Genomic DNA, 18128 nt, shown 5'->3' on the forward strand with positions numbered 1-18128 from the left:
ACCTCTGTTAGGGTGAATGTACATCCTTCGTTGAGAGTGTGCTTTTGTTATGAGTGCAATTTTTAACTAAAATAGTTTTAAAATTTAATAATAAATACATTTGAAATACTAATTGGAATGTAATAAAATTCATGAGCAATGCTCTATATGACAGATAGTAAGTGAAGTGCATCACAAAACGGTTTATGGTGCAGTTTCAAAAAAACTTGAAAAATGTTAATGTCTTTGATGAAGAGACACAAACTTTGTTTAAATTACAAGTAAGTTCTTCTCTATCTTTTAAGTTGTGAGTATCATGAGAAAAAAATATATTCTGAAGTACAAACACATTTTTGGAAAAAATATTTCTCTGATCCAGCCAAAGTTTATAAAAATCCAGTTATTAAAGGTTTGAGGGAAATAAAACTTTAACATTTGTCCTTATTAGGTGTGAGTAAAACAACTTCCCGAGTCACTTAATGTGATTCCTGGAAATTCCCTGTGGCCAAATTGTTACTCAAAAATATTTATTGTGAATGCAATGCACAACCAGGAACATGTAATATTGTTCATGACAATTTATATTCCTGATGAGGAAGCTGTTAGCAAATTGGATATTGCTTGTTCTAATTTAGAGGCCTCTCCTGCTTTGAAAATAAGAAAACGAACTAGTGGAAAAGAAGAGCAACTATTGAAAGGAAGGTACAACAAATTTCAGACTAAATTAGAAGAGACTCAGAATTGTGGTTAAGAGGAAAAAATAGTTTAGGAGTTCGTCCTTTCTGATTGTTCAGTTAGACTAACCCAAAATTTTAGTGAAAGGGCAAGGCATTTTACCAGTTATAGCAAAGAAGTAAGCAGTAGTCATAAGTGAAGAAGCAATTGAAAAGATCCCGCAGTTTTGTAAGGTGATGAAAGCAGTAGAATGTGCCTGTGTAGCAAGGGTAGCAAAAGAGTTATTGTAAGTGGAGTTAAAGTAACAAAGCAAAAATAATTGGTGCTGTCAAATTTAGATGAACTTTATGTAGAATTTCAAAAATGCTCATCCTAATGCAAAACTGGACGGTCAAAATTTTGTGATCTTTGCCCTAAGTGTGGTGTATTTTGGCCAGCTCCCCAGATACGCACTCCATATGTGTTTGTTTACATCATCAAAAAGTCAAACTGATGATTTTGGATGCAAAACTCAGTGATGTTGTCCACAGAGAGCTACTAGATTTAATGGTCTTTGATGCTAACAATTGTGACTGTATTATGAGTTTGTGTGATGAATGCCCTACTAAAGAAACTGCTTATGAATTGTTTAATGAATCTGAGGAAGAAATGCCCAACAGTGTTACCTTCAAACAGTGGGTCACAATCAGGAAGAGTACTTTCAATCTTTAATTCACAACTGAAAAAATCTTAAAAGTCACCCTGATGTTTCTAAAATTCAAAGCATGTGTTTGAAGGACAAAAAAGCACAACTTTATGAAACCGAATGCATAGTCCTAGCTGATTTTGCAGACAATTGTGTTCCAGAATGAAGTGCAAGGGTACCACTAGGTCAGTGACTAGGCAACAGTGCAACCACTTGTTCTGTTCTTCAGAAATGAGAAAGATGAAGTTTGCAGTTCTTCAATTTGCATTTTAAGCGACTACGTGGAGCATAATGAATGGGTTGTCCATGTGTTTTAAAAGTATGTAACGAACACATGAAACAAAAGTTGCCCAAGGTTGAGAAGCCCATGTACTTCTCAGTTGGAAGTGGTAGTCAGTACAAGAACAAAAAGAATTTTTCAAATCTTTGCAATGACAAAGTAGATTTCGGGTTGCACTTTTTTGCCTCTTGCAATTGTAAAAATGCATGCAGTGAAGTAGGAAGTACAGCAAAACGTGAAATGAGTAAAGCAAGGTTACAAAGATCGACCACAGACCAAATTCTTACAATACATCTATCCCTTTTGCAAAGGTTGATATTAAAGGCATCGCCTATTTCCCCACCAAGATGTATTTTTCATATCAAATCAACACTTCAAACCAGATTTGAAAGCAATAAAAGGAACAAAGCAATTCCACAATTTACTTGGCATTGCAGAAAACTTAGTTCTATGTTATGGAACATCAGAAACCATAATTTACGAGGATCGTTGTCAGTAAAATTAATCACTGTCTTTCAACTTTAGATGACGTAGTTCTACATCTACATATATACTCCGCTAGCCACCAGGCGGTATGTGTGTGTGTGGGGGACGACGACAATGGTGGCTTTCACAGGTTGAAAGAATAAGTTTGTGGAAAACAATGATATTTTTGTGCTTTTTTTATCACCCTATTGGCCGCCCAAGAACACCATTCAAGAAATCTTCTAGTGACAAAAGTTTGGGGACCAAAGAAAAGTGTGTTAAACAAGTTTCCAGTGCTTGAAATAGCAACTGGGTGGTCTTATTCTATATAACAAAAGCTGTCTGAAGAAATGTGTTCTTAGCACTCACCACTAGGATTAGGAAGCCCTGTGTCTCGTATGTTAATTGAAAATATTTATTTTAAAATTATCAAGATAATATAAAAGTTTACTTCAGTAATTTTTTTATTTTTTTCATATAATTCAGTTCTTATCTTCAATTGATTACATCTAGCAAATATCACACATGAATTAGGCAACAGCCATAAGTAGTAGTGTAATGCGAATTATTTCCTCATTTTTAAAAATTCATATCCTTGTTCAGTCAAATATAATTGTTGAAATTTTTACAGTACTTAAATATCATATAGGTGTACAAATTGTGCAAAAACCAAATTTTTTACATTCAGTCTCACCAGGGATAACTAGCCCCAAACTTTACAATAAAAAAAAAAAAATCAAATTTCAGATGATATCTAACTAGAGAAAAAAATTACACTCTGATAAATCACTCCTTGGTTGTTATTTTTGAGTCTAAAAAAGGGATTTTCTAAATTTTCAATACCAAACATTGGAGATTAGTTTCACTGGTTATTTTTGAATTTAGGTATTTTGGGTAATAAACGGTGTTGTAGGGAAGACTTTTCTAAAAACGGTCATATCAGTTACAATACTGTACTCGTCCCCATACAGTTCACATTAACACTGTTGTCTTCAAATTGAAAAACTCGTGTGCTTACAAATAAAAATGGCCACCATTCAATAATGGTACAAGGTAATTTTTTTTAACTATTTTGAACTACTCAATTATAGGGTAATTTCACTTAAACAAACCAAAGTATTTAAAAATGGTCAAACAACCAACATAAATTTTATTGGATGACTGTAGTTGGATTGACCCAAGTATTTTAAATGCAGAAGAATGAGTTTAACATTGTGGGTATATGACTTGCAACTTGTCAGTAACTGCATGCTGTTTGTTGGTAATACTCTTCCTGAGTTGAGCAGTGAGAACTGTCAATGAAAGGCTATGTTAAATAGTAATTATATTCATCATACTTTTATCCAGCACAGCTCATCATGAAGCAGATCCTCCACCTCCTAAGAAATGGAAGAATGATGCTGGGAAAGAAGAGAAAGTTGGCGGCACAAAAGTGATGGTGTTACCTACAGGGTTGGTACCCTGTAACAAATACCTCTGTGAACTTGTCCATGTTGTCAAGCCACACATTAGACAACTGGTTGAAGATGCAAATCTTGTAAGTTTATTTTTATACATGCACTACTACTTGAACACCTTTGTGAGAAAGTATTCTGTGAAGGTAGAGATAATTTTCATGGGCATGAAGTGATCTTCCCAAGGTTTTTTTTTATTTATTTTTAAGTAAAAAGATAAGCATAAGAGCTGTTAGAAACTGATGGTATACAATCGTACTGAGGAGTGATAAATATGATTTATTCTTACAGATGATTGTGCAGTTACTGTTAATATCCCTGTACAACAGCATCACAAATTTTCATTGTAATACAGTTGTAAGAAAACAGCAAAACAGATGTCTAATGTTGACTGAGATCGCTGATGTGGAGTACCTATCAGTAGGTGGCAGCACAATAAACCTAATATGGAAAATGTGTGTTTTTGGGGGTGTCCGGATATTTTCAATAACATAGTGTAATTACACTCACTGCTATGTCTCCTGCTCACATGGAAATATCAGTTTAAGTAATGAGACTCTGCATTCTGCAATGAAAAATGACATTTTAGTTTTTGTGTTCTGCTTCTTGCAGTGTCACAGTTTACTCTTCTGCCACCCTACTAACATAGAAAGTACTCATCTTAGTGAATTTCTCAGAAGCATGACCTTCCCTGTTGTGTGGTATATTGTTTCTCAGCTGAGAAAAGCTGTAAAAAATTAGCTGCACAACATGTCAACAGGTTGTATATGTATATTTAACTGTATTATGCTGTTAAAGTGAGTAAATTTTACCATGTCTGGCTATATCTATGAAATGAAAAAAATTCGTAGAATTAGAACATCTGTATCGTCAGTTTCTATACACATACTTACTACAAAGTCCCTCCTAACGTACAGTTCCAGAAATGAACTAATGAAAACAGCACTGTTTTTACTAATCCTTTCACATTTATACGTCATTCCCTCTATAGTAGCCAGTTTAACTGTTGGGCGGACAAACAGTTTTTTAATAACATGAGCAGGCATGTTGCATACTTCATTCACATGTAAAGGATAGTTGTATTTAGATTACTGAGATCAACATGTAAGTGCAAAATCACAGAGTAATCTTAGTTGAATTAAACAATGATAAAATAAACATACATTCTATGATCTAAATCACTGTTTAGTTAAACAACAATGAAATAAACCTTTCATTATATAACACTGTTTCCGCATACAAATGCTACCACACAGTTATCATTATTTATTTTATGGCCTTCATTGGACCACTCTAGTCAAAAATACAAAGTTGTAAACAAGTTGTTACACAGGGATACAATTTTGCTCAACAATAACTTAATATGATATTTAGGTAATATAATTATTAGAATCTATTCTTATATGAAAGGTGTTTTGCTCTTCTGTCTGCCCAATATTTCTTCATTCTTTCAGATATTTTCTTTCTTTCTTCATCTGAGACCACTCTTCCTGTACTCCTTTTATTGATTTTCATTTGTAGTCTGGTTTGCGGGTCTTGCAGTATTCTGGTTTTCTCTGTCTTGTTTTTTTAGGTCATCTACTGTAATTTGGAGTTCTTTTATATCTTCCTTAATTTCTGTGATCCATTTAATGTCGCTCTTGCTATTCCACAATTTTTGTATTATTTTTTTACTAATTCTGTTTTCTGGGGTTCTCATCAGATGTCCAAAGAATGAGATGCATTTCTTCCTGATCGTGCTCATGACTGGTTCTATTTTCTTATATACTGTTTCATTTGATGCTATTCTCCAACATCCATTTATTTTATACTGTTTATTTATACATGTCCTAATTATTCTTCTTTCTATTTTTAGTATTCTGTCAATTTCTGCTGTAGTAGTTTTGAAGATAGTTTCAGCTGCATACGTTATTTCTGGTTGTGTAACTGTTTTATAGTGTTCTAATTTTGCATCTATAGATAGGCTTTTTTTGTTGTATGTAGTTTTGGTAATGTAATTTGCATAGTTCAGTTTTTTATTCTATTCTGCCATGATGGCTTCTCATTTAGATTGTATGTTATTATTTCGCCTAAATATTTAAATTTATCAACAGTTTTGATTTCCTGTTCTCCTATTGTAATTTTGTGTGCAAGTGGTGGATCAGTTAGCATAATATCCGTTTTTTCAAATGATATTCTAAGGCCTACTTTCTCTGCTATTTCTTGTAGTGATTTCACTTGTTGCCTGGTTTCTTGAATGGTGTTGGCTAGGAGAGCAAGATCATCAGCAAATCCCGAGCAGTTTAAGCTAATATCATCTTTTGCACTTCCAATTCTTATCATCTTTGGATTGTCCTTGTACCATTCTCTCATTATGTATTCCAGTGCACAGTTGAACAGTAATGGTGATAGGCAGTCACGTTGTCTTAAGCCTGTTTTTATGAGGAATGGTTCAGAGATTTCTCCTCTAAACTTCACTTTTGATTTAGTGTTGGTTAGAGTAAGTTGTATTACTGTAATTAGTTTTGGATGGAGTCCTAGATTTCTTAAAATTTTTAATACTGAAGGTCTGTGGAGACAGTCATATGCCTTCTTAAAATGTACAAATGTTATTGCCAGAGGTTTGTTCCGTTTCGTGTAGTATGCTATAATCAATTTTAAACTAATTATCTGCTCTGCACAGCTTCTCCATGGTCTGAAACCTCCCTGATATTCCCCTAACTCCTGTTCTAATTGCTCCTTGATTCTTTCATATAGGATCTTGGATAGAATTTTGTATGTGCAATCTAGGAGAGAGATTCCTCTGTAGTTGTCTGGGTTGCTCTTATCTCCCTTTTTGTGTAGTGGGTGGATGATAGCTGTGGTCCAATGTTCAGGAAATTGTTCTGTTACCCAAATTTTTGTTAGAGCCATGTGTAAGGAGGTCTTGACTGTGTCACTTGCCTATTTCCACATTTCAACAAAAACCTGATCTTCTCCACATGCCTTATAATTTTTTTGTTCTTAACAATTTTTTCTACTTCTTGGAAAGTTGGAGGGTCTAGTTTGTTGGGTTTGGTTTTTATTGGGGTATTTATGTTGATTTGTAAGGTTTCTTTGGGTTCCTCGCAATTCAGATGTTTGTTAAATGCTTTTGCCATGATATCTGCATTTTCCTTGTTACTGTGTGTCATTCTTCCATCTTCATCTTTCAGTCTTAGTGTAGGGGCCTCATATTGTTGTAGTTGTTTCCCAAAGATTTTATAGTAGTTCCTGGAGTTGGTTTTATGATAATTACCTTATATGAAGTTTATAATATCTTTATGGAATCCTCTCTTGATTCTTCTAATATTTTGTGTGAATTTTTTTCTTTCATTTTTGGGTTGATGGCATTTTCTTCAGTTTTATGTGTTTGAAACTTTAACCATGCTTGGTGTCCATCTTCATGGAACTTGTCACATCCTGATGTCCACCATGCATGTTTCCTTCGTGGGTTCAAGGGAGCAAGATTCTCTGCTTCTTTTTTAAGATTAGGCACTAGTTGTTCTAGATCATCTGTTAATTTGATGGTTTGTGTTATTTGTTGGTATTTATTATTTTTAATTAGCTGATGTGGGTCAAACCTCCTTTTTATTTTATCAGTTTTTCCGGTCCTCTTCTTTAACGGAGTGAATTTGATTTTAATTTTAACTATATAATGGTCTGAGCCCGTGTCTACTCCTCTCAGTACTTTAACATTGTGGATCTCCTTATGAAAATTTTTGTCCTTCCGACATGGTCTAGCTGCCACTCCCCCTTCCTCCAGTCTGGATGCTTCCATGTTTTAAGTTTACTTGTGTTGTGACTTGACCAGACAGCCAAGTCACTGGGAGGTAGCCGAAAGGCACGCGTTTAAGCTCACGCAGGCTGGCGTGAGGTCTGGAAGAGGTAAAGTAATTATACTATCAAGAAAAGTACGTAGCTGCTGGAATACTCAACTTTAATCCATAATTGGTGAACGTCTGTCTGACGGTACATGTATCACAAGATAAATAGCAAATGATGATGGCGCCTTGCTAGGTCGTAGCAATTGACGTAGCTGAAGGCTATGCTAACTATCGTCTCGGCTAATGAGAGCGTAATTTGTCAGTGAACCATCACTAGCAAAGTCGGCTGTACAACTGGGACGAGTGCTAGGAAGTCTCTCTAGACCTGCCGTGTGGCTGCGCTCGGTCTGCAATCACTGACAGTGGCGACACGCGGGTCCGACGTATACTACCGGACCGCGGCCGATTTAAAGGTTACCACCTAGCAAGTGTGGTGTCTGGCGGTGACGCCACAACTTGGCTTCTTTTTAAAGTATGTTGACTTAGATATAAGGTTGTGTTCTCTGCAGAGTTCTAAAAGTCTTTGACTGTTTTTGTTCGTAAATGTATGTGGACTCCATTTTCCAATTATATCTTTGTATTTCCTTTCTTTTCCCATCTGAGCATTGAAATCTCCCAATAAGATTTTTACATTCTTTTTATTTACTCTGATCACAGTTTGTTCTAGAAGGTCCCAAAATTTATCTACCTCTTCCTTTGTTTTTGTTATACAATTTTTTTCATTTGTTGGGTCATGAGCATTTATTATTGTATAGGTTTTATTCATTGTTTTAAAGCTTAGAGTCGCAACTCTTGGCGATACTGCTTGGAAATCCGTTACTGAATCTATTTTTATGTTTACTAAAAACCCTGTTCCAAACTGGGGACATTGTTTCATTGCCCTCGGTCCTGGTTTCCCACTATAAATTCTGTATCCTTGTGATTCGAATGGGTCCTCTGTGGTGTTTCTCATTTCTTGGATCCCTGTTGTTAAAATTTTTTGTTTATTTAGTTCATCTGTGAGCTCCTTGAGTTTTCCGGTCTGAAGCAGTGAGTTTATGTTGTGTGTTGCTATATAATTTATTTGCTCATGTTTAATCTTCTTTTTGTGTTTTAGTGTGCATTTTGGTGGTTGCAAACGCTCCGATTCGTTGCTGTCTTCTAGTTGACTACCCACCAAATCCAGTGTAGCCTTTTCCTGCCTTTTTGAGCAGGATGGTGGAATTTTTTTCCTAAAAGACCTTAACATTTTTGACTTTCGAAGGTTGTCAACCTTAGTTGGAGCAAGCTCCGACTTACAACTATGGTTGTTAACTGCAGAGGGTGTGTTTGGTCCACGAGAGTTATTTTATTTCACTCAAGTCCGCCAGTAAACCGGTGAGGACTTCCCTATCCGCCACGTGGGACGCGCCACGTAGGAGTATCACCTCTCCTCCTACTATGACAGCAGACAGTAATAAACCACTCGAAACATTAAACAGCACAGTTGGATCAGATTCCTGTCAACCACATATTGGTTTACTAATTATCTCATAGATAACTGCCCGATCATGCTGCTAGCTCGGAATCTGCACATTTTTTTGCGCAGATCGTAAGTTTTTTTCTCACCTAGGTTGCAGATTATTTTATATTACTGCTGATCATCTTAAAGTATGACAACACAACTTATTACTGTGTTAGCTGAAGCAATATTGAAGGAATAAGTACAGGCTCGCAATTGTAAAACAACAATGGAACAGAACAAAACTATGTTATTTGGGATTGGTGCACTTTATACACAGGCATGCCTTCTCGTGAGTTGAAGTTTTAACTTGGACCCCATAGATTCCGTCAGTTAAAAACAATTCATCAAAATCACACTGTGTTTAATAGTTTTAAATACTTGCTCAAATACTGTGCAGTTCATACTTTGGGACTTCAAAAATTTGCAATTATGACTGTACAGCATGCCATGTGGCACGTCTGCTCTTACTAAACGATATAACATTTTTGTAGACATCATTCACAAATGATCATAAACCTTTATTGATAAATTATATTCCCCAAAGAACTGTGTTTACTCAGCTGTAACGAAATGCCTAGAGCTCCAGCTTATGTGAACACTCATCACAAATGCTGACCAAGGACTTCTTTTAGCTAACAAGTGAAATTCTTCCCCTGTACCAAAGCATGCAAAAGACCTCTTCTTTGATTTGCTGGATAACACTGTAACCAGTTAGCTTCATATTTCAATTCACGCACCGATACTCTCCCTCTCTGGACCAATCACTGTCCAGAAATCTGTTACCTAAAATTACAAAATAAAACATTCTCAGAAACCAGTTAGAAACAAATTAACTTCATCTTTAATTGTCTGAAGGACTGAAATGAGTTTTGCTATTCCAAAATACTAAAAACTGGCTGGTTTGTACTATCATTTTCCCCCATATATGTAACTCACTTTTACATGTATTCATCCCCTCATTCGTCCAGACAACAAAAAGACGGAAATAATATTGAGCAGTATATAATCCCTCCTCCTCTATATGTAAGAGGGGTGTTCAGTAAATTATGCAACACATTTTTATTTGTTGTGGATGGTTTTATTCAGGATTCTAATACATGTTATGGTTCCCCACTCTGTTGGCTATAAATCTAATGTTATGGCTTTAAGCCACCTTACTGGGAGGACCATAGGCCTTCTATTGATCCGCATTGGAGCAAACATCTTGTTGTCTCAATAACCTCCCCATTATCCATGTACTGCTTCCCATGGAGCACACCCTTCATTGGGCCAAACAGATGGAAATCGGAAGGTGCGAGATCTGGGCTGTAGGGTGGATGAGGAAGAACAGTCAAATGAATCTTTATGTGCTCCCCTCGGTGTACAGACTTGTGTGAGGCCTTGTGTTGTCATGCAGAGGGAGAAGTGTGTTTGCATTTTTGTGCAAACAAACATGCTAGTCATTTCCTCAATTCCCTGAGGGTAGTATGATACACTTCAAGAGTTGATTGTTACATCATGGGGGAGGGCATGAGGCAGAGTAGCTCCTTCAGAGGCCCAGAAGACCGTTACCATGACTTCTTCGGCTAGGGCGTGGCTTTGAAGTTTCTCTTCTGACAAAAAATTGTCATGATCAGCCTTGTAAAATGCAAGCAATTCTGCAAAGATGGTCCTGTATCGCTGTTCATGGTCTTCTGTTAGGCTGCAGGGAACCCAGCTGCACACACCGCTGAATACCCCAACTGGTGGATCAAATGCCACAAAAGTGTCAGCACTACCAACAGAGACATCCAGTCACCTCGAATAATTGTCTCTGCACATTCCTACATTGCAGGAGTCACAGCTGTGTGCAGCTAGTCAGCATGTGGGAGATCAGGCAGGTTTGCACACTTGTTGTGATGATGACAGGTGCCTCACCCAATGACTCGCCATGCTTTTTTTCACTTCCAGCTCTGTAGACATTCTGCAAGTGCCTGTGAATATATGCAGTGCTCTGGTTTCCACCAAAAGAAACTCAGTGACAGGTTTCTGCTTCGAATGCATTTCGCTGTTATGAACTCCATTTTGAAGGCTACGTATAATGCCATCACCCATCGGAACTTAACGAAACTACAGGGGCTGATATGCGAGTATTCCTTGATGTCCGATGTGCGAATATCCCGTGATGTCCCGCAACAAATTCCGCATTTTTTCAACTGAAATTGGCTGAGAAAACAGTGTTGTATTACTTATTGAATGCCTCTTGTAAAATTTATTTTTTTATTTCTAATGTTGGTTGTAAAAAATTAGGTAAGGGAGAAAGAGGAGCAATCAAAATTGGCAAAGCCTGTATTGGGAGCCCATCTTTAACATGATGATGCAAGACTGAAAAGACAACTATGTTTTGTTCAGTATTGTGCATGTAATAAAACAATGCTCTAAAAAGGAATTTTACTTTGTAATGGGACTTATGAGTTCTAATGTAGATCATGCAGTCTGCTCCTAAAGCTGTGACATTGGCAGCCAATCAACTGCATCGTCGTCTTAAGATGACCAACGTAGAACTGTTTCTGTGAATAATTTGTTGAAAAGTATCTAAAAATCAGATTAGGACAATGTTGTTTATTTCATTATTTAAGGCTCATGTGTTTATTTAGTGTTCATCATTGAGATAAAAAAAATCTACTCACCAAGCAGCAGCAGAAGTACATACATATAACAAAAGGTTTTACTTATCCAAGCTTTCAGAGATAGTGGCTCCTTTTACCAGCAGAAAGGTTGAAGGGAAAGGAACTGTAGGCTTTAGAAAAATGTGTAGAGTTCAGAAAAGTCACCCAGAACACAGGGTCAGGGAAGACTTACCAGACGGGAAGAGAAGAAAAGACAGTTTATTCGCAGAATGTCTACAGAGACCGGCAGAATTTTCAGTGAGTAATTTCTCAAAGGACATTGTAAATTGTGTGTTAGGTGATTTATAACAAAACTTACATGAAAAGTGAAATTCATTAACAATTCATAACAGTGTATAAAGTATTGGATTGCTGGACAGTGCATGCACTCGCCTTGAAGGGCAAGCTTATTCATGGGCAAATACATACGTTACTCGCAGCATATGGTAGTTTTCTCTGGGGTCATGCTCATTGCGTGTGGCAAGAAAATTTGTCAGATTCACTACAGGTGGTGTATATTGCTGTGCCTCACTCCCTCTGCCATAAAGTGCTTCAGTGCTTTGTCAGTGGTAGTCAGCCCAGTCCTGTAGTGGGCATTCCAGTTTTCATGGTAGGCAGTGGGGGTTTTAAAACATATTCGTTGGGTTTTCATAAAATTTTAATAAAGCATTTGGTAAGTAATTATCATTATTTGCTTTAACTTGCTGTAAATATCCTCATAAGTGTTACAAATTACAGTTACTTCACTACTTAATAAATCACCACTACTATGTAACTGATGGCGGTTAGAAGATTTTAGGCCTACTACTAATAGAGATGAAAAAGTTTGACTACTCCTGAGTTCTTCTATAGATCGTATTCATAATAAACACTATGGTGTGGAAAAGCCTACAAAACTATCTTCTGTCCAAACAGTACTTTCTGCCTAAGGAGCTATCCCAAAGTATTACCACATAAGACATCAGTGAATGAAGATATGGGATATAGAAGCCAGTTAATTAATATCTTATGCAAATTTGGCAGTTATTGCTATGCCAGAAACAGGTGAACCTAAACATTTTTTGCATCTCTACCATATGGTTTTTCCAGTTCAAATTTCAATCAGTTCACAGACAAAGAACTTGGAGCTCACTCCCTGTTTAAATAATAAACAATAAATTATATTGTTGGTGTCACAGTTGATGTCAATAAAGTTCAGAAGGGGCTGTAGAACATCAGTATGTCATACTGGAGCTAGTAACAGAGCCAGGCAACGACAACAGGAGCGTATGTGTGCTAGAGACCTTGGATGTTGTTGTTGTTGTTGTTGTGGTCTTCACTCCTGAGACTGGTTTGATGCAGCTCTCCATGCTACTCTATCCTGTGCAAGCTTCATCATCTCCCAGTACCTACTGCAACCTACATCCTTCTGAATCTGCTTAGTGTATTCATCTCTTGGTCTCCCTCTACGATTTTTACCCTCAACGCTGCCCTCCAATGCTAAATTTGTGATCCCTTGATGCCTCAAAACATGTCCTACCAACCGATCCCTTCTTCTAGTCAAGTTGTGCCACAAATTGCTCTTCTCCCCAATCCTATTCAATACCTCCTCATTAGTTACGTGATCTACCCACCTTATCTTCAGCATTCTTCTGTAGCACCACATTTCGAAAGCTTCTATTCTCTTCTTGTCCAAACTGGTTATCGTCCATGTTTCACTTCCACACATGGCTACACTCCATACAAATACTTTCAGAAACGACTTCCTGACACTTAAATCTATACTTGATGTTAACAAATTTCTCTTCTTCAGAAACGATTTCCTTGCCATTGCCAGTCTACATTTTATATCCTCTCTACTTCGACCATCATCAGTTATTTTACTCCCTAAATAGCAAAACTCCTTTACTACTTTAAGTGTCTCATTTCCTAATCTAATCCCCTCAGCATCACCCGATTTAATTTGACTACATTCCATTATCCTCATTTTGCTTTTGTTGATGTTCATCTTATATCCTCCCTTCAAGACACTGTCCATTCCGTTCAACTGCTCTTCCAAGTCCTTTGCTGTCTCTGACAGAATTACAATGTCATCGGCGAACCTCAAAGTTTTTACTTCTTCTCCATGAATTTTAATACCTACTCCGAATTTTTCTTTTGTTTCCTTTACTGCTTGCTCAATATACAGATTGAATAACATTGGGGAGAGGCTACAACCCTGCCTCACTCCTTTCCCAACCACTGCTTCCCTTTCATGCCCCTCGACTCTTGTAACTGCCATCTGGTTTCTGTACAAATTGTAAATAGCCTTTCGCTCCCTGTATTTTACCCCTGCCACCTTCAGAATTTGAAAGAGAGTATTCCAGTTAACGTTGTCAAAAGCTTTCTCTTAAAGTCTACAAATGCTAGAAACGTAGGTTTGCCTTTTCTTAATCTTTCTTCTAAGATAAGTCGTAAGGTTAGTATTGCCTCACGTGTTCCAACATTTCTACGGAATCCAAACTGATCTTCCCCGAGGACCGCTTCTACCAGTTTCTCCATTCGTCTGTAAAGAATTCGCGTTAGTATTTTGCAGCTGTGACTCATTAAACTGATAGTTCGGTAATTTTCACATCTGTCAACACCTGCTTTCTTTGGGATTGGAATTATTATATTCTTCTTGAAGTCTGTGGGTATTTCGCCTGTCTCATACATCTTGCTCACCAGATGGTAGAGTTTTGTCAGGACTGGCTCTCCCAAGGCCATCAGTAGTTCTAATGGAATGTTTACTCCCGGGGCTTTGTTTCGACTCAGGTCTTTCAGTGCTCTGTCAAACTCTTCACGCAGTATCTTATCTCCCATTTCATCTTCATCTACATCCTCTTCCATTTCCATAATATTGTCCTCAAGTACATCGCCCTTGTATAAACCCTCTATATACTCCTTCCACCTTTCTGCCTTCCCTTCTTTGCTTAGAACTGGGTTGCCATCTGAGCTCTTGATATTCATACAAGTGGCTCTCTTCTCTCCAAAGGTCTCTTTAATTTTCTTGTAGGCAGTATCTATCTTACCCCTAGTGAGACAAGCCTCTACATCCTTACATTTGTCCTCTAGCCATCCCTGCTTAGCCATTTTGCACTTCCTGTCTATCTCATTTTTGAGACGTTTGTATTCCTTTTTGCCTGCTTCATTTACTGCATTTTTATATTTTCTCCTTTCATCAATTAAATTCAATATTTCTTCTGTTACCCAAGGATTTCTATTAGCCCTCGTCTTTGTGCTTACTTGATCCTCTGCTGCCTTCACTACTTCATCCCTCAGAGCTACCCATTCTTCTTCTACTGTATTTCTTTCCCCCATTCCTGTCAATTGTTCCCTTATGCTCTCCCTGAAACTCTCTACAACATCTGGTTCTTTCAGTTTATCCAGGTCCCATCTCCTTAAATTCCCACCTTTTTGCAGTTTCTACAGTTTCAATCTGCAGTTCATAACCAATAGATTGTGGTCAGAATCCACATCTGCCCCTGGAAATGTCTTACAATTTAAAACCTGGTTCCTAAGTTTCTGTCTTACCATTATATAATCTATCTGATACCTTTTAGTATCTCCAGGATAGACCTTGGATTTTCATGCAATAATGTGAGCATGCTTGGTGTGATGCCACATAATGTAGGCAGTGCCCATCACCTTTGATTGTATATAGGGTGTCCCAGGAGGCATGGTCAGTATTCAGGGATATGACAGGAACAATCACTTCAAGCAAAAAAAAAATCTATGTAACATGGGATCTAGAATGCATACCGTAAGAGTGAGCACTTTTTCATCTTTGCTGCTGCGAAACACCTCTCTGCTACTGAAAAAGTGCTCGTAGCTCTTTAGGTATGCACGTAGAGCTCATGGTTACTGGACATTTTTTCTTGTACTAGTACATACTACCTCCTCACAAAATATGGAAAACAAAGAGCTTGCAGCAGAAGAGATTTGTTTCACAGTATATAAGGTGAAATAATCGCCATAGCCCTTAAACATGCATTTTCGAGTGCATGTGTACAAGACTTTCTTGCTTCAAATGATTGTTCCTGCGTTATCCCTGGATACTAACCATTTCTCTTGGACACCTTGTTCGTATGGCCATACCTTCAATAAGTGTATAATACGACATGGGGTGGCAGCCTTCTGTGTCCGCAACTGAGATTTTTCACAGTTACTATGATGTGGACTGTGACTTTATTTGGATATACCTGGGATTTTTATTGTTTGCTTGTGTGGTTAAAGGAATGCTTCATCCTGCTTGTGATGTCTGGTGGTGCACGTGAAAATTCTGAAAGATGTTAGTGTGATCACATAAGTAGCTCTGATAGAAAACAGTAAACTGTAAAGTCTGCCAGAGGGAATCAATCAGGTCCTCTTATGGCCATTAGAGTTTGACTGTTAATACCGAGATGTCATAAACAAGAATTTATTTCTCAGTTTTCATTAGACAAAGACTGAAAGTGGACATAATACTATATGAAAAATGTTAGGAAATAAATGGACTAGATCACTTCACATGCATCAAGTGGCTGAAAGTATTTAATTCACAAGAGCACTGCCACATTTGAAAACAGACTGGTCACAGTATTGAAGACTTGCTACAAACTGCTGTTGCTACTGTCTAGGCAACTTCTGTAGATCATGAGAAGTAAGAATTTATTATGTCAGTGACTTCCACAAAAGTTGGAAGAAGCATAGAGACACGTGTGAGCTTCTTAACCTTAGAGAGGTCGCACATGTGTATAAAGTGCGCCAACCACATATAACATTGTCTTTTACCATTCTATTGTTGTTTCACAGTTGAAGCCGTACCAGTTTCTTCAGTATTGCTTCAGGTAACACAGTGATAAGTTATGTTGCCATACGTCCAAACGACCAACAGTAAAATACAATAAACAACAAGCTAGGTCAGAAATAATTTACAATCTGTTCAAGGAAACTCCTCAGATTCTGAGTTAGCGGTACGATCCCACAATAAGGCAGTTGCCGAAGAGATAATTAACAACTGAATAAGCAATTGGCCGGAATCTGATGCAACTGTGCTGTTCAGTGCTTTGTATTGGTCATTACTGTGGGGGAACACTTACATTTGGCAACAGAGTAATATAATGAAAGTTCATTTTATTGCTGTTCAGTTAAACAATGATATAGGTCATATAATGTATGTTTATTTTATCATTGTTAATTGAACTAAGATTAAACTATGATTTTGCTCATACTTTTGTTTTTACGTTGGTAACATGAAGATAGCTATTCCTTACATGTGTACAAAGTACGCTGTACACCTGCTCCTATTATAAAAAGCAGTGCACCCTCTCGAGCATTAAAGAAAAGTCTGAATTACACATAGACCTAAACAAAGGCTTTTTAATTGGTTTTATTAAAAAAGCTGCAGATAAGTTACATCTAATCTCTTTATTAGGAACAAAAATGACACTTCAGGAGAAAACACCGTTAGCTACCACAGACATCAGAAGAAAGCTTTAAATTACAATGGTAGTAATCATGTGCCAATAGAAAGAGCACACATTCATCTACTCTTTACATAGTTTGAAAGTTAACACAAATTATACATATGCTGTTCTCCAGGACTGTAGTAACTGAAGTTTCAGGACAATGAAAACATGTATCACATCTACCCACAGACATCAAAGTGACTGCTGATCAAATGTATTGAATGATTGTCAGATCAGTTGGATGTGAGATTTAGATGAGCAATTTAAAAGTTACCCAAACGATGAGACAAGTGACACACCAGAAGAGCAAAGTAATGCAACGTAGTTTTAGTATGTCCATGGAAAAGACCCATGTTGTGTTGTTCTTACTTTTATTTTGTAGATTGTCTGAAATTTGGAACTGTTTTACACACACACACACACACACACACACACACACACACACACACACACACACACACACACACGAGGTTGTCTGAAATAGATAAAACATTCATTCCCTGTCTGCTCTATTTCAATGCTATAACTAAGTTTTATTTAACAAGCCACAACCAAGATAAATTCATTACACACAAATAATTTCTAGCTTTTAAAGGAAAAGCTAGTCGGCTTAATTTGGTAAAATATGAAGGCACTGTAAAAGGGCAATATATTAAAAGCCTGTAAGATGAACTATAAAGCAGATTTAATATTTTCTGTAAATTTTGCATATTTTGCTGAAATAAGTGTTTGTTCATTCTGCATGCTCCTATGTTTCATATCTAGCTCTCATAAATTATTTGTGAAGCTTTTACGAGCCTGTGAGAAAAGAAATTGCACATACAACCTGCAGATAGTTGTATTGGAAATTAAGAAAATTCTTTTCATGGAATAATTAGTTAATTGTTGCAGTAATTTAGTATATGGGGAAATATGAAGTGGGTATGAAATTAATGCCTTTTAAGATATCTTTATTTCTTGCAAATTATAAGTTAAGTGCTAAGACAGTCTTCTACTTTGTAACTGTTAAGGAATTCTGTGGAACAAATATAGTGAAATCCAGCTTCATTGCTTTGAAATCTGGTATTTTTCAGTCCTTTTTTTTCCTCTATACATCTAGGAGTTTAGAATGAAAATGTTTTTACATTCAGTCACTGTTTATGATTACCTCTTATAGGTACTGTGGATGAAGACTGCCTTCCAGTGCTCATGACCAGATTTCTTAAGCAG

The 18128-nt window shown here is 37.0% G+C and overlaps 1 protein-coding gene across 2 annotated transcripts in view; it reads left to right on the forward strand.

Moving 5' to 3' along the window:
* The window catches only part of LOC126252067 (proteasome activator complex subunit 3), a 38735-nt gene that overhangs the window by 16702 nt on the left and 3905 nt on the right, over positions 1 to 18128 (forward strand). For both annotated transcript variants that reach the window (XM_049952913.1, XM_049952912.1), the window contains one exon: positions 3432 to 3621. In XM_049952913.1, the coding sequence (XP_049808870.1) occupies positions 3432 to 3621 (190 nt within the window). The remainder of the gene's footprint in view (positions 1 to 3431; positions 3622 to 18128) is intronic.

The sequence above is a fragment of the Schistocerca nitens genome, chromosome 4 (assembly GCF_023898315.1).
Source record: "Schistocerca nitens isolate TAMUIC-IGC-003100 chromosome 4, iqSchNite1.1, whole genome shotgun sequence".
NCBI lineage: Eukaryota > Metazoa > Arthropoda > Insecta > Orthoptera > Acrididae > Schistocerca > Schistocerca nitens.